The sequence below is a fragment of the Salvelinus fontinalis genome, chromosome 40, assembly GCF_029448725.1.
Source record: "Salvelinus fontinalis isolate EN_2023a chromosome 40, ASM2944872v1, whole genome shotgun sequence".
Taxonomy (NCBI): Eukaryota; Metazoa; Chordata; class Actinopteri; order Salmoniformes; family Salmonidae; genus Salvelinus; species Salvelinus fontinalis.
Genome location: NC_074704.1, coordinates 19,210,371 through 19,231,837, shown reverse-complemented (window position 1 = coordinate 19,231,837; position 21,467 = coordinate 19,210,371). Strand labels below are relative to the sequence as shown.

The 21,467-nt window shown below is 48.8% G+C and overlaps 1 protein-coding gene across 1 annotated transcript in view; it reads left to right on the top strand.

The window, feature by feature from the left end:
* The first annotated feature begins 730 nt into the window (after positions 1-730).
* Positions 731-21,467, top strand: part of LOC129839288 (solute carrier family 2, facilitated glucose transporter member 5-like) — a 72,159-nt gene continuing 51,422 nt past the window's right edge. Inside the window, exon 1 of the mRNA XM_055906598.1 lies at positions 731-973. Within this exon, the coding sequence (XP_055762573.1) occupies positions 731-973 (243 nt within the window). The remainder of the gene's footprint in view (positions 974-21,467) is intronic.

The following is a 21,467-nucleotide window of genomic DNA, read 5'->3' as shown; positions in this document are numbered from 1 at the left end:
ATCACCACGGTCCATATCACCATGGTCCATATCCCCATGGTTCATATCACCATGGTCCATATCACCACGGTCCATATCACCACGGTCCATATCACCATGGTCCATATCCCCATGGTCCATATCACCATGGTTCATATCACCATGGTCCATATCACCACGGTCCATATCACCACGGTCCATTTCACCTTGGTTCATATCACCACAGCCCATATCACCATGGTCCATATCACCATGGTTCATATCACCATGGTTCATATCACCATGGTTCATATCACCATGGTCCATATCACCATGGTTCATATCACCACGGTCCATATCACCACGGTCCATATCACCATGGTCCATATCACCATGGTTCATATCACCATGGTTCATATCACCATGGTTCATATCCCCATGGTCCATATCACCTTGGTTCATATCACCATGGTTCATATCACCATGGTTCATATCACCATGGTTCATATCCCCATGGTCCATATCCCCATGGTCCATATCACCATGGTCCATATCACCATGGTCCATATCCCCACGGTCCATATCACCGTGGTCCATATCACCATGGTCCATATCACCATGGTCCATATCACCACGGTTCATATCACCATGGTCCCATATCACCACGGTCCATATCACCACGGTTCATATCACCATTGTCCATATCACCATGGTCCATATCACCATGGTCCCATATCACCATGGTCCCATATCACCACGGCCCCATATCACCATGGTCCATATCCCCATGGTCCATATCACCACGGTCCATATCCCCATGGTCCATATCACCACGGTCCATATCCCCATGGTTCATATCACCACGGTCCATATCACCATGATCCATATCACCATGGTCCATATCACCATGGTCCATATCACTATGGTTCATATCACCATGGTCCATATCACCATGGTCCATATCACCATGGTTCATATCACCACGGTCCATATCACCATGGTTCATATCACCACGGTCCCATTTCACCATATCACCATGGTCCCATATCACCATATCACCATGGTCCCATATCAGCATGGTTCATATCATCATGGTCCATATCACTATGGTTCATATCACCACGGTCCATATCACCATGGTCCATATCACCATGGTTCATATCACCATGGTCCATATCACCATGGTTCATATCACCATGGAATCTCAATGGAATTTTCCAGCACTAAGTCATAACAGCACAAAAGCGGTTACCTTATTTGTACTCTGACTATGTCTTCCCTTTATCTTCAGAATAGAGGTTATCAGTGAGTTTGGTTGTCAGGATACGGTTCATCCTCTTTAGAGGTAAAATAACAAATGAAGTCTTCTTTTAGCGTGGCAGGACACTCAGGACAGAACCCTGACAGGCTGGAAGGAATGCTTTTAACAATATGCTGTTGGACATATTGGAACACGAGACCTTCAGAGATTGATGCATTCCAGGGGGGCATTTTTGTCGCTCTTCAAACCTCAGACAACGCTACTATCTCCTTCTCGCCCCTCCATGCCCCCCCCCCCCGGTCCAGAGTCCCGGCTCTCTACGTCCCAGTTTGGCACCCGACTGGGACGTCGATGAACTAATCGCCTAAGAATGCAGCTTTACACGGACCCAAACGCACACACACACTAACCCTAACCCTTTGGACATCAGAGGTCCTGTGTGCCCCAACCATCTGCGTTCTGGATCATGGAAAACCTCTCGTCCGGTGAAAAATGGAAAGGAAGATGTCTCTGTTAAATAGCTACACAGAGTGCCCTAAAAGTCTTTTCTTTGGTGACTCACCTACAAGTCCTTAAAAGTCTCCACCGGTGTGTTAGTTGATGCTTAGGGTCTTGAAATCTTCCCGACCATGTGAATAACTCAGAAAATAGTCACTTTAATGTCTCTACCCAAGTACCCAAATGGTCTTGCGTGACATTTTAGGTGATACCTAGGGCCCAAAGTATTTCCTGATCACGTCATGTGGTCAGGAGGACAAGATAAACCCCTGGCTCTATGGATTGCCTACTGTTTGTTCCAGTGTAACGGATGTGAAATGGCTAGCTAGTTAGCGGGTACGCGCTAGTAGCATTTCAATCAGTTACATCACTGCTCACTTGCTCTGAGACTTAAGTAGGGTTTCCCCTTGCTCTGCAAGGGCCTCGGCTTTTGTGGAGCGATGGGTAACGATGCTTCGTGGGCGACTGTTGTTGATGTGTGCAGAGGGTCCCTGGTTCGCGCCCGTGCCGGGGCGAGGGGACGCCGTAAAGTTATACTGTTACATTGATGCTATTAACCCGGATCACTGGTTGCTGCGGAAAAGGAGGAGGTTGAAAGGGGGGTGAGTGTAACGGATGTGAAATGGCTAGCTAGTTAGCGGGTACGCGCTAGTAGCATTTCAATCAGTTACATCACTGCTCACTTGCTCTGAGACTTAAGTAGGGTTTCCCCTTGCTCTGCAAGGGCCGTGGCCTTTGTGGAGCGATGGGTAACGATGCTTCGTGGGCGACCGTCGTTGATGTGTGCAGAGGGTCCCTGGTTCGCGCACGTGTCGGGGCGAGGGGACGGTTTAAAGTTATACTGTTACACCAACATCCACTGAAATGTTCATCTAGTAATCGTAATGTAACAATAGATTTTCTAAATTCTGTTGAGCTTTAGAAATCCTCATGACCTCTTCTGTATCATTAGGTGGACATCAGAGGAGGCTGTTGGGAGGAGCTAAAGGAGGATGGTCTCATTGTAATTGCTGTAATGGAATAAATGGAAGGTGTCAAACAGGTGCCTTCCATATGTTTGATGTGTTTGATACGTTCCATTCATTCTATTCCAGCCAATTACAATGAGCCCGTCCTCCAGTAGCTCCTCCCACCGGCCTCCACTGGTGGACATCTGTCTAGCCTCTCTGTTTTACGAGCAGGTTGACGTTTATCTAAGAGGAAATCGCTCAGTCTGAGTTCAAGGTTAGGGTTAGGCATTAGGGTTAGCAGTGTGGTTAGGGTTAAGGTTAGACTTAGGCTTAAAATCTGATGTTATGGCTATGCCAGCTAGTGACCACTCTGCAGAGCTGCCTCTAGAACAAGATTCATGACAAAAAACACTAACATGAGTTCTACTCAAGGGGAATTTCTTCAACCGCTGACAAGGCATGTAACACAGTCCCACACAACCTCCGACATCAGCTAGTGGTGCAGACAGTGTGGCTGTGTGTGTGTGTGTGTGTGTGGTAGTTCGGTTTTGATGAACCCATGGATAAGACGATGCCTCTGCATCCGGTTAATAGGGTGGTCAGGTCAGGAAGTTGGAGGAAACACACGGAACCAACTTTCAGCACAACTATGCCAAAAATATTTTCTCCGTCTCTCCCTCTCTCTCGCTCGCTCTCTGTCCTTTACAGTTAGGATAACAGTCAGGGGGGGGGGGGGGGGGGATTCCACATGACACATTATCAGTGTGTTGAAAGTACCTGACTGCTGTGTGACAGTCTGTCACAGTGTCAGTCAGTGACAGTTCCCCTTTAGAGGGGACGGGAGGGGGGGGAGGAGGGGCGAAAGGGGTGGGAAAAAGGTTGATCCATTTGATACTGGTTCTCACTGGACACCCTGACAGGAGCTGTCGTTGGAGTGGTGGGAAGGCGAGGTGGGGGCATGGTGGGGTTCTTATCCATCAAAGACCCACCCCTATCTGCCGCGCTGTCTGTCAAATCCTGGGGGGTCGTGTTTGGATAAGGTTAGGGACTGGGTTGTGTGTGCGTGTGTGTGTGTGGGTGTGTGTCATGACAACACCTCTGCTGTCTAGGCTGGATCGTTAGGACATGGCACCCTGGCCTCATGTTACTGTGCTCTTACTGCCTAGGGTGAGGGGTGAGGGTAGGGGGCACAGGGTAACATCAGAGGGAACGACCTAAACTGGAGAGACCTTTAACATTTGCTAGTTGCACTTTTGACCTGAATATACAGACAATATGTAGACATCCCCCTACAGATGTAATGTAATAAAGTCACAGTCTCATTGTTGAAGAGAGTTAGGGTACAATAACTAAGCCTTCAGAAAGTATTCACAACCCTTGACTTTATCCCCATTTCGTTGTGTTACAAAATGAGATTAAAATGGATTTAATTGTAATTTTTTGTCAATGATGTGCACAAAGTATTCCAATGTCAAAGTGGAAGAAAAATTCTAACAAAATCCCCCCCCAAAATATAAAAAATAAAACACGAATATATCTTGATTAGATAAGTATTCAACACCCTGAGTCAATGCATGTTAGAATCACCTTTGGCAGCAATTACAGCGGTGAGTCGTTCTGGGTAAGTCTCTAAGAGCTTTGCACACCTGGATTGTACAATATTTGCATATTATTATTTTAAAAATTCTTCAAGCTCTGTCAAGATGGTTGTTGATCATTGCTAGATAACCATTTTCAAGCATTGTCATAGATTTTCAAGCCATTTAAGTCAAAATTGTGACTAGGCCACTCAGGAACATTCAACGTCAACTTGGTAAGCAACTCCAGTGTATATTTGGCCTTGTGTTTTAGCTTATTTTCCTGCTGAAAGGTGAATTTGACTCCCAGTGTCTGTTCTTAGCTTTATTCCAGTTATTTTTATGCTAAAGCATTCCATAGTCCTTGCCGATGACAAGCATACCCATAACAGGATGCAGTCACCACCATGCTTGAAAATATTAAGAGTGGTCCTTGGTAATGTGTTGTGTTGGATTTGCCCCAAATGTAACACTTTGTATTCAGGACATAAAGTTAATTTCTTTGCCATATTTGTTTTGCAGTTTTACTTTAGTTCCTTATTGCAAACCAGAAAAAAGCATGTTTTTAAATATTTTTAGTCTACCAGGCTTACTTCTTTTCACTCTGGCTTTTAGGTTAATATTGTGGAGTAACTACAATGTTGTTGATCCATCCTTAGTTTTCTCCTATCACAGCTATTAAACTCTGTAATTGTTTTAAAGTCACTATGGGTAAATCCCTGAGTGGTTTCCTTCCTCTCCGGCAACTGAATTAATAAAGGATGCTTGTATCTTTGACTGTGTCACGCCCTGGCCTTAGTATTCTTTGTTTTCTTTATTATTTTAGTTAGGTCAGGGTGTGACATGGGGGAATGTTTTGTGTTTTGTCGGTTTTGGGTGGTTATATGGTAAAGGGGGTGTTGGGTGTAGTGTATGGGTTTGTGTTGAGTGAATGTGTCTAGCTGTGTCTATGTTGGGTGTAGTTGTCTAGGAAAGTCTATGGTTGCCTGAATGGGTTCCCAATTAGAGACAGCTGATTTCTGTTGTCTCTGATTGGGAGCCATATTTAAGGTAGCCATAGGCTTTAGTTTGTTGTGGGTAATTGTCTATGTCTGAACGTTTGTAGCCTGTGTACGAGCACGACGTTTATTAGCTTCACGGTCGTTTATTGTTTTGGTTAGTTTGTAAGTGTTTTTGTTTCGTTTTTTCCTTCTTCTCAATAAAAGGAAGATGGCTTATTTTCCAAATGCTGCGTTTTGGTCCGTCTCTCCCCCACACGATCGTGACAGAATTACCCACCAATGCAGGACCAAGCGGCATGTAAAGCGGCAACAGGACCCACCTACACAGGATTCTTGGACATGGGAGGAGATACTGGATGGTAAGGGACCTTGGGCACAACCGGGAGAATATCGCCTCCCTCGTGAGGAGCGGGAGGCAGCGAAAGCCGAGAGGAGGCGATATGAGGAGGCAGCACGGAAGCAAAGCTGGAGACCCGTGAGTAATACCCAAAAATGTATTGGGGAGGGGCTCATGGGGAGTGTGGCGAGTCCAGATGGGAGATCTGCGTCAACTTCCCGTGCTACCCGTGAGGACTCTAAGAGGGAACCTGAGCCAGTCGGGCTGATATTGGAGGTGAGCAATGGGAATGATACAGAGACTGTTAAGGATTTATTGGGGAGGTTGGAAGAGAGTGAAATGAGGGAGCTGCTGTGTTGGTGCGTGAGGCACAAGATCCACCCGACAGAGCGTGTGCGGGAGGTGATGTTACCTGAGTCAGCTCTCCATGCTCGTCCTGATGTGCGTGCTAACCGTCTGGGAATGACAGTCCCACGAACCAGGCCTCCTGTACGCCTCCCTAGTCCTGCACCTCCTGTATCAGCCCCACGTACTAACTCTCCTGTGACAGTCCCCAGCCCAGTACCACCAGTGCCTCCTCCACGCACTAGCCCTATGGTGCGTGTCTCCAGCCCTTTACCACCAGTGCCTAAACCACGCACCAAGCCTCCTGTGTGTCCCCAGAGTCCTGTGCGTCCTGTTGCTGCTCCCCGCACTAGCCCTTAGATGTGTGTCCCAGTCCGGTACCACCAGTTCCGGCACCACGCACTAGGCCTAATGTGCGCTCCCAGGGTCCAGTATGCCCTGTCCCTTATCCCCGCACTAGCCCTGAGATGCGTGTCCCCAGCCCGGTACCACCAGTTCCGGCACCACGCACCAGGCCTACAGTGCGCCTCAGCCGGCCAGAGTCTGCCGTCTGCACAGCGATGCCTGAACTGCCCGTCTGCCAAGCACCATCTGAGCCATCCGTCTACCCAGCGCCATCTGAGCCATCCGTCTACCCAGCGCCATCTGAGCCATCCGTCTGCCCCGAGCCATTAGAGCCGCCCGTCTGTCCCGAGCCGTCAGAGCCGTTCGTCAGTCAGGAGCCGCCAACCAGACAGGATCTGCCAGAGCCGCCAACCAGACAGGATCTGCCAGAGCCGCCAACCAGACAGGATCTGCCAGAGCCGCCAACCAGACAGGATCTGCCAGAGCCGCCAACCAGACAGGATCTGCCAGATCCGCCAGCCAGCCATGTGCAGCCAGATCCGCCAGCCAGCCATGTGCAGCCAGATCCGCCAGCCAGCCATGTGCAGCCAGATCCGTCAGCCAGCCATGAGCAGCCAGATCCGTCAGCCAGCCATGAGCAGCCAGATCCGTCAGCCAGCCATGAGCAGCCAGATCCGTCAGCCAGCCATGAGCAGCCAGATCCGTCAGCCAGCCATGGGCCGTCCCTCAGTCCGGAGCTGCCGTCCATCAGTCCGGAGCTGCCGTCCCTCAGTCCGGAGCTGCCGTCCCTCAGTCCGGAGCTGCCGTCCCTCAGTCCGGAGCTGCCGTCCCTCAGTCCGGAGCTGCCGTCCCTCAGTCCGGAGCTGCCGTCCCTCAGTCCGGAGCTGCCGTTCCTCAGTCCGGAGCTGCCCCTTATCCTGGTACTGCCCCTTATCCTGGTACTGCCCCATAGTCCGGAGCTGCCCCATAGTCCGGAGCTGCCCCATAGTCCGGAGCTGCCCCATAGTCCGGAGCTGCCCCATAGTCCGGAGCTGCCCCATAGTCCGGAGCTGCCCCATAGTCCGGAGCTGCCCCTTAGTCCGGAACTGCCCCTTAATTCAGTGGGGTTAATGTGAAGGGGGGCCATTTGGAGGAAGCTACGGAGGCGGTTAGTGACTGTGGTGGGGTGGGGACCACGACCAGTGCCGGAGCCGCCACCGTGGAAGGAAGCCCACCCAGACCCTCCCCTAGACTGTGTGCTGGTGCGTCCGGAGTTCCCACCTTAAGGGGGGGGGGGGTTATGTCACGCCCTGGCCTTAGTATTCTTTGTTTTCTTTATTATTTTAGTTAGGTCAGGGTGTGACATGGGGGAATGTTTTGTGTTTTGTCGGTTTTGGGTGGTTATATGGTAAAGGGGGTGTTGGGTGTAGTGTATGGGTTTGTGTTGAGTGAATGTGTCTAGCTGTGTCTATGTTGGGTGTAGTTGTCTAGGAAAGTCTATGGTTGCCTGAATGGGTTCCCAATTAGAGACAGCTGATTTCTGTTGTCTCTGATTGGGAGCCATATTTAAGGTAGCCATAGGCTTTAGTTTGTTGTGGGTAATTGTCTATGTCTGAACGTTTGTAGCCTGTGTATGTGCACGACGTTTATTAGCTTCACGGTCGTTTATTGTTTTGGTTAGTTTGTAAGTGTTTTTTGTTTCGTTTTTTCCTTCTTCTCAATAAAAGGAAGATGGCTTATTTTCCAAATGCTGCGTTTTGGTCGGTCTCTCCCCCACACGATCGTGACAGACTGGGTATATTGATACACCATCCAAAGTGTAATGAACAACTTCACCATGCTCAAAGGGATATTTAATGTCTGCTTTTTTTTACCCATCAACCAATAGGTGCCCTTTGCGAGGCATTGGAAAACCTTCCTGGTCTTTGTGGTTGAATCTGTGTTTGAAATTCACTGCTCAACTGAGGGACCTAACAGATAATTGTATGTGTGAGATACAGAGATTTGGTAGTCATTCAAAAACCATGTTAAACACGATGATGGCACACAGAGTGATTCCATGCAACTTATGTGACTTGTTAAGGATTTTTTTTTACTCCTGAACTTATTTAGGTTTCCCATAACAAAGGGGTTGAATACGTATTGACTCAAGACCTTTCAGCTTTACATTTTTAATGAATATGTAAACAATTCTAAAAACATAATTCCTCATTGACGTTATGGGGTATTGTGTGTCGGCCGGTGACACAACATCTCAATGTAATCAATTTTAAATTCAGGCTGTAACACAACAAAATGTGGAGAAAGTCAAGGGGTGTGAATACTTTCTGAATGCACTATATATTGGCAAAAGTAGCCTATTCTTTTTACCACAGTTTTACACCAGTCCCTCCTGTATAACCCAATCCTTATTGGTCTATTACAAACTGTGCATTGGGATCTGCTTGATCTCATTACATTTCTTTGTAATGTTCTAAATTACCTGAAAATCCCAAAGTAAACTTTGGTTATTGACAAAACACACTTTTGTTAATTTTCACACAAAAAAAGAATCTTAAGAAATAGGGATAGCACCATAGTCTATTTTTGAATCCAGAGGTGTTTGTATATTGTGTCAGAAAAACATAAAACCAACAGTTGTGATTAAGGAGGACACAGAGAGAAAGACAACCAGTAATCTTGTGGTCTTCCGGAACATACAGATGTAGGATCTTAAATTGATCACCCAGTGGTTGCAAGAAATTTCCCACACAGCAGGAAATGCAAACTTGTAGTGTATTCAAGGTTTAAAAAGGCTTCTGAACATTGTAATTTCTACTTAAATATGTCAGACCTGATTTGCAAAAATGTATCAACCCCTACAAAAAAATGTCCATTCATTATGATTCACACAATAATTCAGATGTCCTGTTGCTGCAGGATTATTTTCCTGCTGCGAGAAACTGGTCAAATGAAGTACCTATACCTGTAGCCAGTTTGGCCAGGAGAGCATATACCACCTCTATAACCAGTGGTCATTATCATTCTGTCACAACAGTAAGTTTGGCAGCAAGACAGTGACAGAACGGGCCGGAGGTGATCTTAAACTTATCTGCTGTGCTGTGAGATTTTGGTATCCTAGATGTTGTCTGTGTTTTGATCGTTTCGTTTTTCTTCTCTGTGATTTGACTATCATTTTCACTTTCTTACGTTGTATTGTGACTTTGATTTCAGTCTGTCATACTGTTGACGAATCTCATTTTGGCTGTTACTTGAGTTTTCCCATCTGTGGTTAGTTAGCTCCCTCTACTGTTAAATGTGTATCATACAGGACACCTAGAGGACCACTATACTGCACGATCATTAGTACAATAGTACGCTTTAGTCAATGGTACTCTTTATACATTTGATATTAGTCAAATATTTAGTGTACTATTGATAAGATGTGCACCAGGACATTTTACCTTTTGAAAACAACACTTTTGTATTTGTCATGCCCATTTTACACCAATGTAGCGTTGCAATTCAATCTTAAAATCTTGTATTGTTTTCACATCAACCGCAAAACACATAGACTGTGAAGAGACCCCCCCCAGCTCATCTCCTCCTCCTCCTCCCTCCTTACCTCCTATCCTTCACCTCCTCTCACACTCTCCTCCCTACCTCCTCTCCTTCTCCTTCTCCCCTACCTCCTCCACCTCTATCCCTACCCCCTCTCCTTCTCCTTCTCCCCTACCTCCTCCCCCTCTATCCCTACCCCCTCTCCTTCTCCTCCTCTCACACCCCTCCTCCCTACCTCCTCTCCTTCTCATTCTCCCCTACCTCCTCCACCTCTATCCCTACCCCCTCTCCTTCTCCTCCTCCCCTACCTCCTCCCCCTCTATCCCTACCTCCTCTCCTCATCCTCCCCCCTCCCTCCTTACCTCCTATCCGTCACCTCCTCTCACACCCCTCCTCCCTACCTCTTCTCCTTCTCCTCCTCCCCTAACACCCCTCCTCTACCCCTACCTCCTCCTATCCATGATGCGATCTATAAATAGTCTCTCATCAGTAGATGGCGAGTGGTGTTGACCCTGGCCTTCGCTCCCTCCAACCCTCCGTCCAGCAGAGAGAGAGAGGTGATTGATGGGGGCTCAGGCCCGGGCCAACCTTCCACTTGGGCCCTGCTGGCTGGCTGTATAAATAATGGCAGGTCAGCACCACTGAGGATGGAGGGATGGAAGGAGGGAAGAGGAGAGAAGAGAAGAGGAAAGCACTCTAATGGTCTTGCTCACAGGTACTGCATTGTTAGTGTGCAGAATGTCTCTCAGTTTCTCTCCTCTCTCTTCTCTCGCTTTCCTACATTTTGGGTCAGTCACAGTGGTCATGTATTCTGTTTAGGGCCAAATAGCATTCTAGTTTTTTTTGTTAATTCTTTCCAATGTGTCAAGTAATTATTTTCTTGTTTTCGCATGATTTGGTTGGGTCTAATTGTGTTGCTGTCCTGGGGCTCTGTGGGGGTTGTTTGTGTTTGTGAACAGAGCCCCAGGACCAGCTTGCTAAGGGGACTCTTCTCCAGGTTCATCTCTTTGTAGGTGATGGCTTTGTTAAGGAAGACTTGGTAATCGCTTCTCTTTAGGTGGTTGTAGAATTGAACAGTTATTTTCTGGATTTTAATAATTCGTGGGTATTGACCTGATTCTGCTCTGCATGCATTATTTGGTGTTTTACATTGTACACGGAGGATAGTTTTCGTGGTTGTCCCATTTTGTGAATTCTTGGTTGGTGAGCGGACCCCAGACCTCACAACCATAAAGGGCAATGGGTTCTATAACTGATTCAAGTATATTTAGCCAGATCCTACTTGGTGTGTCGGATTTTATGTTCCTTTTGATGGTGTAGAAGGTCCTTAATGCCCTTTTTGCCTTGTCTCTCAGCTCGTTCACAGCTTTGTGGAAGTTATCTGTAGCTCGAGGCATGTATGGTTTTTGGTGTGCTCTAGGGCAACGGTGTCTAGATGGAATTTGAATTTGTGGTCCTGGCAACTGGATCTTTTTTGAAACACCCTTATTTTTGTCTCACTGAGATTTACTGTCAGGGCCCAAGTCTGTCAGGTCCCGGGTCTGACAGAATCTGTGCAGAAGATCTGGGTTCTGCTGTAGGCCCTCCTTGGTTGGGGACAGAAGCACCAGATCATCAGCAAAAAGTAGACATTTGACTTCAGATTCTAGTAGGATGAGGCCGGGTGCCTTCGCCAATTCGATATATATGTTGAAGAGGGTGGGGCTCAAGCTGCATCCCTGTCTCACCCCACAGCCCTAGGGGGAAAAAATTTGTTTTTTTTGCCAATTATAACCGCACACTTGTTGTTTGTGTACATTGATTTTATAATGTTGTATGTTTTTCCCCCAACACCCCTTTCCATCAATTTGTATAGCAGACCATCATGCCAAATTTAGTCAAAGGTTTTATTGAAATAAGCAAAGCATGAGAAGACTTTGCCTTAGTTTAGGTTTGTTTGTCAATTAGGGTGTGCAGGATGAATACGTGGTCTGTCATATGGTAATTTGGTAAAAAGACAAATTTACCTTTGCTCAGCACGTGTTTTTCACGGAGGAAATGTTGGAGTCTGCTGTTAATGATTATACAGAGGATTTTCCCAAGGTTACTGTTGACGCATATCCCACAGTAGTTATCAAGGTCAAATTTGTTTCCACTTTTGTGGATTGGGCTGATCAGTCCTTGGTTCCAAATACTGGGGAAGATGCCAGAGCTGAGGATGATGTTAAAGAGTTTAAGTATTGGAAGTTTAAGCCAATTGGAATTTGTGATCTATATATTTTATCATTTAATTTAGGATACCATCAACACCACAGGCTTGGAGGGTTTGTATTTTGTCCTGTAGTTCATTCAATGTAATTGGAGAATCCAGTTGGTCCTGGTAGTCTTTAATAGTTGATTCTAAGATTTGTATTTGATCATCTATATGTTTTTGCCATTTTGCCATTTTTGCCATTAGTTTTTTATGGAGACAAAAAGATTGGAGAAGTGGTTTATCCATACATCTCCGTTTTGGAAAGGTAGCTCTTCGTGTTGTTTTGTGTTTAGTGTGTTTGTCACGACTTCTTCCGAAGTCGTTGCCTCTCCTTGTTCGGGCGGTGTTCGGCGGTCGACGTCACCGGCCTTCTAGCCATCATCGATCCATTTTTCATTTTCCATTGGTTTTGTCTTGTCTTCCCACACACCTGTTTTCAATCCCATTCATTACCTATTGTGTATTTAACCCTCTGTTTCCCCTCAGGTGTTTGTCACCTATTGTTTTATGTCAAGTATTGTTTTTATTTGTATTTTTTTATTTTTTTATTTTAATTTTTATCCCATTTTCCCCCCAATTTTTCGTGGTATCCAATCGCTAGTAATTACTACCTTGTCTCATCGCTACAACTCCCGTACGGGCTCGGGAGAGACGAAGGTCGAAGCCATGCGTCCTCCGAAGCACAACCCAACCAGCCGTACTGCTTCTTTAACACAGCGCGCCTCCAACCCGGAAGCCAGCCGCACCAATGTGTCGGAGGAAACACCGTGTACCTGGCCCCCTTGGTTGGCGCGCACTGCGCCCGGCCCGCCACAGGAGTCGCTGGAGCGCGATGAGACAAGGATATCCCTACCGGCCAAACCCTCCCTACCCCGGACGACGCTATGCCAATTGTGCGTCGCCCCACGGACCTCCCGGTCGCGGCCGGCTGCGACAGAGCCTGGGCGCGAACCCAGAGACTCTGGTGGCGCAGTTAGCACTGCGATGCAGTGCCCTAGACCACTGCGCCACCCGGGAGGCCCCGTTTTATTGTTGTATAGGTGTGCGACGGGTCCTCATACCCATGTTTGTTTGATATATGTATATTTTCGTGCTTGGAGCATATTGAGTGGACATTTAGTAAAAGTCTACATTTACACTCCGTCTTACTCTCCTGCGTCTGACTTCCATGCCACCTATACACACTACTATGACAGAATCTCTGACCCTCATTATGGAACAAGCGGAGGAGATTGACAGTCTGAGCGCTGCCATGGATCGCATTGTCCAGAATATGGACCGCTGGGAGAGACAGGGAGCTTTTCCAGCACCTCCACCACCACAACCTGGATTTCCTTTGAACGCTTTTTCTCCTCCTGAACAGAACAGGATCCATTTATCCCTACCCACGGGATACAATGGAGATACTGCCAGTTGCCAGGGTTTTCTCCTAAAACTGAACTTGTATCTGGCCACGGTCTCTCCAGTCCCATCAGACCGTGAGAAGAGTTCCGCCCTCGTCTCATGCCTCACCGGGAAAGCCCTGGAGTGGGCCAACGCTGTGTGTGGAGAGGATGCGGCGTTGGACCATTTTGAGGAGTTCATCCGCCATTTCCGGAAGGTATTCGACCACCCATCCGAAGGCAGAGCAGCGGGTGAGCTCCTCTATCATCTGAGGCAGGGGACGAGGAGTGCACAGGAGTTTGCTGTGGAGTTTAGGACTTTAGCTGCCGGCGCTGGATGGAGCGACAGGGCCCTGATCGACCACTACCGCTGTAGTCTACGCGAGGACGTCCGTCGGGAGCTGGCCTGTAGAGACACCACCCTCAACTTCGACCAGCTGGTGGACATGTCCATCAGGCTGGACAACATGCTGGCTACTCGTGGACGTCTAGATCAGGGTCTGGTTGTTCTATCCTCCCGCACCCTCTCTCCCGAACCTATGGAATTGGGAGGGATGGTGTGCAGGGAGACTGGAGGGGGTTCCCGCTCGAGCACCATCTATGATCGCAGAGATTAACTTGTCATAACCCCACTGTTTCTTGGCCGCAGAGGGCTCTCACGGGGTGGTCGCGAGAGTGCTCAGGTAGGTGTTTAGGGGTTTCCGTTGGTGCTACTACGGTGGAAAGTTCAGACCAGGTCTCCACCGTGCGCATTCCCCCAGAATATGCCGATTTGGCTCTCGCCTTCTGTAAAAAGAAGGCGACTCAATTACCACCCCATCGACGGGGGGATTGTGCGATAGATCTCCTGGTAGACGCTGCATATCCCAGGAGTCACGTGTATCCCCTGTCGCAAGCGGAGACAGTGGCTATGGATACATATATCTCTGAATCCCTGCGTCAGGGGTTCATTCAGCCATCCATTTCACCCGCCTCTTCGAGTTTCTTTTTTGTGAAGAAGAAGGATGGCGGTTTACGCCCGTGCATTGATTATCGAGATCTCAATAAAATCACGGTGAAATATAGTTACCCGCTACCTCTGATAAATACAGTTATGGAGTCAATGCGCGGGGCACGCTTCTTCACAAAATTGGATCTCAGGAGTGCGTACAATCTGGTGCGTATTCGGAGGGGTGCTGAGTGGAAGCGGCATTTAGCACCACCTCAGGTCATTATGAGTACCTGGTCATGCCATATGGGTTGATGAATGCTCCATCAGTCTTCCAATCATTTGTAGATGAGATCTTCAGGGACCTGCACGGGCAGGGTGTAGTGGTGTATATTGATGATATTTTGATATACTCCGCTGCACGCGCCGAGCATGTGTCCCTGGTGCGCAGGGTGCTTGGTCGCCTGTTGGAGCATGATTTATATGTCAAGGCTGAGAAATGCATGTTCTTCCAACAATCCATCTCCTTCCTAGGGCATCAGATTTCCACTTCAGGAGTGGAAATGGAGAGCGACCGCATTACAGCCGTGCGTAATTGGCCGACTCCAACCACGGTAAAGGAGGTGCAGCGTTTTTTAGGGTTTGCCAATTACTACCGGAGATTTATCCGGGGTTTTGGTCAGGCTGCAGCTCCCAATACCTCACTGCTAAAGGGGGGACCGGTGCGCTTGCAGTGGTCGGCCGAGGCGAATAGGGCTTTTGGAAAACTGAAGACTCTGTTTACCTCGGCGCCTGTGTTGGCTCATCCGGACCCCTCTTTGCCATTCATAGTAGAGGTGGATGCATCCGAAGCTGGGATAGGAGCAGTGCTCTCTCAGCGTTCGGGTGTGCCACTGAAGCTTCGCCCCTGTGCTTTCTTTTCGAAGAAGCTCAGCCCGGCAGAGCGAAACTATGATGTGGGGGACCGAGAGCTGTTAGCTGTCGTAAAAGCCTTGAAGGTGTGGAGGCATTGGCTTGAGGGGGCTAATCACCCTTTTCTCATCTGGACTGACCACTGCAATCTGGAGTACATCCGGCAGGCGAAGAGACTGAATCCTCGCCAGGCAAGGTGGGCCATGTTTTTCACTCGTTTTGTGTTTACGCTTACTTACAGACCAGGCTCCCAGAACGTCAAGGCAGACGCATTGTCTCGGCTGTATGACACACAGGAGCGGCCCATGGATCCCACTCCCATACTCCCAGCGTCGTGTTTGGTGGCGCCAGTAGTGTGGGAGCTGGACGCGGACATTGAGCGGGCGTCACGTGCAGAGCCCTCTCCTCCTGAGTGTCCAGCTGGTCGTCTGTACGTTCCGTCTGCTGTCCGCGACCGATTGATCTATTGGGCTCACACGTCACCCTCCTCTGGTCATCCTGGGATAGGTCGGACGATGCGCTGTCTTGATGGGAGGTACTGGTGGCCCACTTTAGCTAAGGACGTGAGGATTTATGTTTCCTCCTGTTCGGTGTGCGCCCAGTGCAAGGCTCCTAGACACCTGCCTAGAGGTAAGCTTCTACCTTTACCCGTTCCTCAACGGCCGTGGTCGCACCTGTCAGTAGATTTTTTGACTGATCTTCCACTTTCACAGGGTTATACCACGATCCTGGTCGTTGTGGATCGGTTCTCGAAGTCCTGTCATCTCCTCCCTTTGCCCGGTCTCCCTACGGCCTTACAAACTGCAGAGGCCCTGTTTACACATGTTTTCCGGCACTATGGGGTGGCTGAGGATATAGTGTCTGATCGGGGTCCCCAGTTCACGTCAAGGGTCTGGAAGGCGTTCATGGAACGTCTGGGGATCTCGGTTAGTCTTACCTCAGGTTTTCACCCCGAGAGTAATGGGCAGGTGGAGAGAGTTAACCAGGATGTGGGCAGGTTTCTGCGGTCCTATTGCCAGGACCGGCCGGGGGAGTGGGCGAAGTTCGTGCCCTGGGCAGAGATGGCCCAGAACTCGCTACGTCACTCCTCCACTAACCTTACTCCTTTCCAATGTGTATTAGGGTATCAGCCGGTTCTGGCTCCTTGGCATCAGAGTCAGACCGAAGCTCCTGCGGTGGACAATTGGTTTCGGCACGCTGAGGAAACCTGGGAGGCAGCCCACGTCCACCTTCAGCGTGCCATAAGGCGCCAGAAAATTGGCGCAGACCGTCGCCGCAGTGAGGCCCCGGTGTTCGCACCAGGGGACAGGGTCTGGCTCTCACCCCGAAACCTGCCCCTCCGCCTGCTCTGCCGGAAGCTGGGTCCGCGGTTTGTGGGGCCGTTTAAAGTCCTGAGGAGAGTGAACGAGGTATGTTATAGGTTACAATTGCCCACTAATTACCGTATTAACCCCTCGTTCCATGTGTCTCTCCTCAGGCCGGTGGTGGCTGGCCCGCTCCAGGAGGCTGAAGTGCGTGAAGTTCCTCCGCCTCCTCTAGACATCGAGGGGGTCCCGGCGTACTCTGTTCGATCCATTTTGGATTCGAGACGTCGGGCGAGGGGCCTTCAGTACCTCGTGGACTGGGAGGGGTACGGGCCGGAGGAGAAATGCTGGGTTCCGGTGGAGGACGTTTTAGATCCTTCCATGTTAAAAGAATTCCACCGCCTCCATCCGGATCGCCCTGCACCTCGTCCTCCGGGTCGTCCCCGAGGCCGGTGTCGACGCGCGGCGGGAGCCGCGCGTCAGGGGGGGGGGGGGGTAATGTCACGACTTCTTCTGAAGTCGTTGCCTCTCCTTGTTCGGGCGGTGTTTGGGCGGTCGACGTCACCGGCCTTCTAGCCATCATCGATCCATTTTTCATTTTCCATTGGTTTTGTCTTGTCTTCCCACATACCTGTTTTCAATCCCATTCATTACCTATTGTGTATTTAACCCTCTGTTTCCCCTCATGTGTTTGTCAGAGATTGTTTTATGTCAAGTATTGTTTTATTGTTGTATAGGTGTGCGACGGGTCCTCATACCCATGTTTGTTTGATATATGTATATTTTCGTGCTTTTAGCATATTGAGTGGACATTTAGTAAGAGTCTACATTTACACTCCGTCTTACTCTCCTGCGTCTGACTTCCATGCCACCTATACACACTACTATGACAGTGTTCCAATTTCCAATTTTCCCAGAAATGGTTAGATTCTAAGGATTCTTCAATTACCTTGAGCTGATTTCTGACGTGCTGGTCCTTCTTTTCCCGTAGTGAATTTCTGTATTGTTTTAGTGATTCACCATAGTGAAGGCGTAAGCTCAGGGTTTCTGGGTCTCTAGGTTTTCGGTTGGATGGGTTTCTTAAGTTCGTTCTTAGGTTTTTGCATTCTTTATCAAACCATTTGTCATTACATTTTCTTCGGTTTTCTGTTTGAATTTTTCCAATGTATTTGATGAAGTCTGGTTTCCTGCTCTTAAGGCCAAAGGCAGATAACCTCAGACCTCTCTCTCTCTCTCTCCCATCTCTCATCCTCTCTCTCCCATCGCTCATCCTCTCTCTCTATCATGGCTTTGGCCTTTTGACGACCAGCTTTCATTTCCTGGCTAATTCCTCCTGGTCTAGAGAATCCATCCTAACTCTGCCTGTCTGTGATCTCTCTGATCCATGTGATCTCTCTACTGCTGGGTAAGTGTAAAAGTCCACTCTCACTGTCTGTGACTGATGTACACACACTAGCTCTAACAAGGTCATCCTTCACATGTGAATGTAGACACACACACGCACGCACGCACGTATGTACGCACACACACACGCACGCACGCACGCGCGCGCACGCACACACACACACACACACACACACACACACACACACACACGTAAAAGGGTCGTCGCTCACACACACCTTCCTGTATTGGACCAGTAGTCATATTAACTCCATAATACCAAAGTGTGACATTTTACTGTGTGGCTCCTTAGATTTACATCAATACCAGCAGCTTCTCAAGTCAATGAAGGTGGATTAGGTAGCAGTGGAAATAAGAGGAACCAGCAAAATATAACCAGGCAGCTTGTTGTGCTTGGATACACACAGCTTATATCATTGCCAGGATGATAAATACAAGGGGTTAGCTCCCATCTCCGAGGCCTGAGGGAGGCATTGAACTCTGCCTCTGCAATAATGACTTTGTCCACCGAATCGATCCACCGTTGATCCATGTACAGTAATTCTTAGATCATCATCACCGTGATGTGTGGGGTGTGTGTGGGAGGGGGGTGTAGGGATGGATAGGTGCGTGTGTGTGAGTGTGTGGGCGGGGGGTGGGGAGGATGGATAGGTGTGTGTGTGTGTGTGTGTTTGGAGGGGGATGGATAGGTGTGTGTGTGTGTGTGTTTGGAGGGGGATGGATAGGTGTGTGTGTGTGTGTGTGGAGGGGGTTATACACTGTATATGTGTGTGTGTGTGTGTGTGTGTGCATGTGTGGGCACGAGCTCCCTACTGCAATAACTTCAAGTCATATTCCGGTGCTCCATCCAGGTGACAAGTTAACGACGTGGAGGCCTTGGCCTCGATTTGGGACCAGCTCAGAAGTGTTCGAATCATTTCTCCTCGTTGGAGACGCACCTTCAGAGCAATATCTGTCCATCTCTCTCAGGAGTTCACTTATTACTTATTTGAGCTACATTTCTTTTTAGTTTTACCTGCATTGCAGTAGGCTCTTTCTCAATTTGCCTTCCCTTGATTCCTTGCATCCTCTCGTCTCATCTGCTTCAAGCGCATTGGAGAAGAAAGTCTGAGGGGAGGGACCTTGAACTGTCTTCTCCAATACAGTTGAGAAGGAGGCAAGGAGATAGGATGTGAGAAAAGACTGAAAAAGAGTGTCCAAGACTAGTACGCATCTATCTGTCTCTGATTTGGAACGTGGCCGCTTTAGGGTCCGAGGAGACTTAGCCCGTCCTCTTTAGGCTGTGCGCTTTTTCCTGGTTGAGAGGGAGCTATATTTCATTGTCATTTCACCCTCTCCTTAGGTCGATATAATGGTGAGAGACATATAGCCCAGCCTCTGCAGTGTTCTGGCTGCAGAAGGGGTTTAAGAGTTCACACTGACAGAGTGACAAAAAAGCGGCCCTTGGGTATGAACGACGGATGGGATATGCCCTCTTTTTCCCACAATGCAATCTGTCTAAGACTGATCCTCTTAGTGCGAGACAGCAGCTTGGGTCATTGGGGTGTGTGCGTCAACACACACACACACACACACACACACACACACACACACACACACACACACACACACACACACACACACACACACACACACACACACACACACACACACACACACAGCAGCTGGGGCCCTTGGACAGAAGGGCAGTTTACCTTCTGTCTGGACAGAGACATAGCTCATCTGGAAGGTCCTGGGCCACAGGCTGTTTCCCTGACATCACTGTTCTTAAGTGGTGATTTAGGAGGGGACAGCTTTTCAGTCCTGTGTGTACAGGCTTTTGTTCCAGCCAGTTCCAGTTCCACCCGTTTCCAATAATCAAGGGCTTGATTATTGGTTAGATGAATCAGGTGTGTTTCTGCTGGGTTGGAAGAAGAACTTGAACAACTCTGATTGAGGAAGCTGATGTTTACCAGACAGTGAGTCTGCAGGTATCACTGGAGATGTTTGTGAGGTGCTGTAGCTTGTCTACTAGTAATTACATTTGGTTTTCTTGTCCAATATACACATATCTCCTCTTGCCAACAGGTAGGCGCCCTTCCCGTCATTTTTGCATCCATAAAATAGATTGTGAAGGCCGTTTCTGCATAATACAGCCATCTTCCACTCTGTCTGTGTCTATCAGCCTGTGTGCCAGAACTTTACAGACTGTGATCTGTCACTGTTCTCCTCCATCTGTGTGTTCATCAGACAGTTGGTGAGAGAGTGGGCTGTGTTCACCAGTCAGTTGGTGAGAGAGTGGGCTGTGTTCATCAGCCAGTTGGTGAGAGAGTGGGCTGTGTTCATCAGACAGTTGGTGAGAGAGTGGGCTGTGTTCATCAGACAGTTGGTGAGAGAGTGGGCTGTGTTCATCAGTGAGTTGGTGAGAGAGTGGGCTGTGTTCATCAGACAGTTGGTGAGAGAGTGGGCTGTGTTCATCAGTCAGTTGGTGAGAGAGTGGGCTGTGTTCATCAGTCAGTTGGTGAGAGAGTGGGCTGTGTTCATCAGTGAGTTGGTGAGAGAGTGAGCTGTGTTCATCAGTGAGTTGGTGAGAGAGTGGGCTGTGTTCATCAGTCAGTTGGTGAGAGAGTGGGCTGTGTTCATCAGTGAGTTGGTGAGAGAGTGGGCTGTGTTCATCAGTCAGTTGGTGAGAGAGAGTGGGCTGTGTTCATCAGTCAGTTGGTGAGAGAGTGGGCTGTGTTCATCAGTGAGTTGGTGAGAGAGTGGGCTGTGTTCATCAGCCAGTTGGTGAGAGAGTGGGCTGTGTTCATCAGCCAGTTGGTGAGAGAGAGTGGGCTGTGTTCATCAGCCAGTTGGTGAGAGAGTGGGCTGTGTTCACCAGTCAGTTGGTGAGAGAGTGGGCTGTGTTCATCAGTCAGTTGGTGAGAGAGTGAGCTGTGTTCATCAGTCAGTTGGTGAGAGAGTGGGCTGTGTTCACCAGTCAGTTGGTGAGAGAGTGGGCTGTGTTCATCAGACAGTTGGTGAGAGAGTGGGCTGTGTTCATCAGTCAGTTGGTGAGAGAGTGGGCTGTGTTCATCAGCCAGTTGGTGAGAGAGTGGGCTGTGTTCATCAGTGAGTTGGTGAGAGAGTGGGCTGTGTTCACCAGTCAGTTGGTGAGAGAGTGGGCTGTGTTCATCAGTCAGTTGGTGAGAGAGTGGGCTGTGTTCATCAGTCAGTTGGTGAGAGAGTGGGCTGTGTTCACCAGTCAGTTGGTGAGAGAGTGGGCTGTGTTCACCAGTCAGTTGGTGAGAGAGTGGGCTGTGTTCATCAGACAGTTGGTGAGAGAGTGGGCTGTGTTCATCAGTCAGTTGGTGAGAGAGTGGGCTGTGTTCATCAGCCAGTTGGTGAGAGAGTGGGCTGTGTTCATCAGTGAGTTGGTGAGAGAGTGGGCTGTGTTCACCAGTCAGTTGGTGAGAGAGTGGGCTGTGTTCATCAGTCAGTTGGTGAGAGAGTGGGCTGTGTTCATCAGTCAGTTGGTGAGAGAGTGGGCTGTGT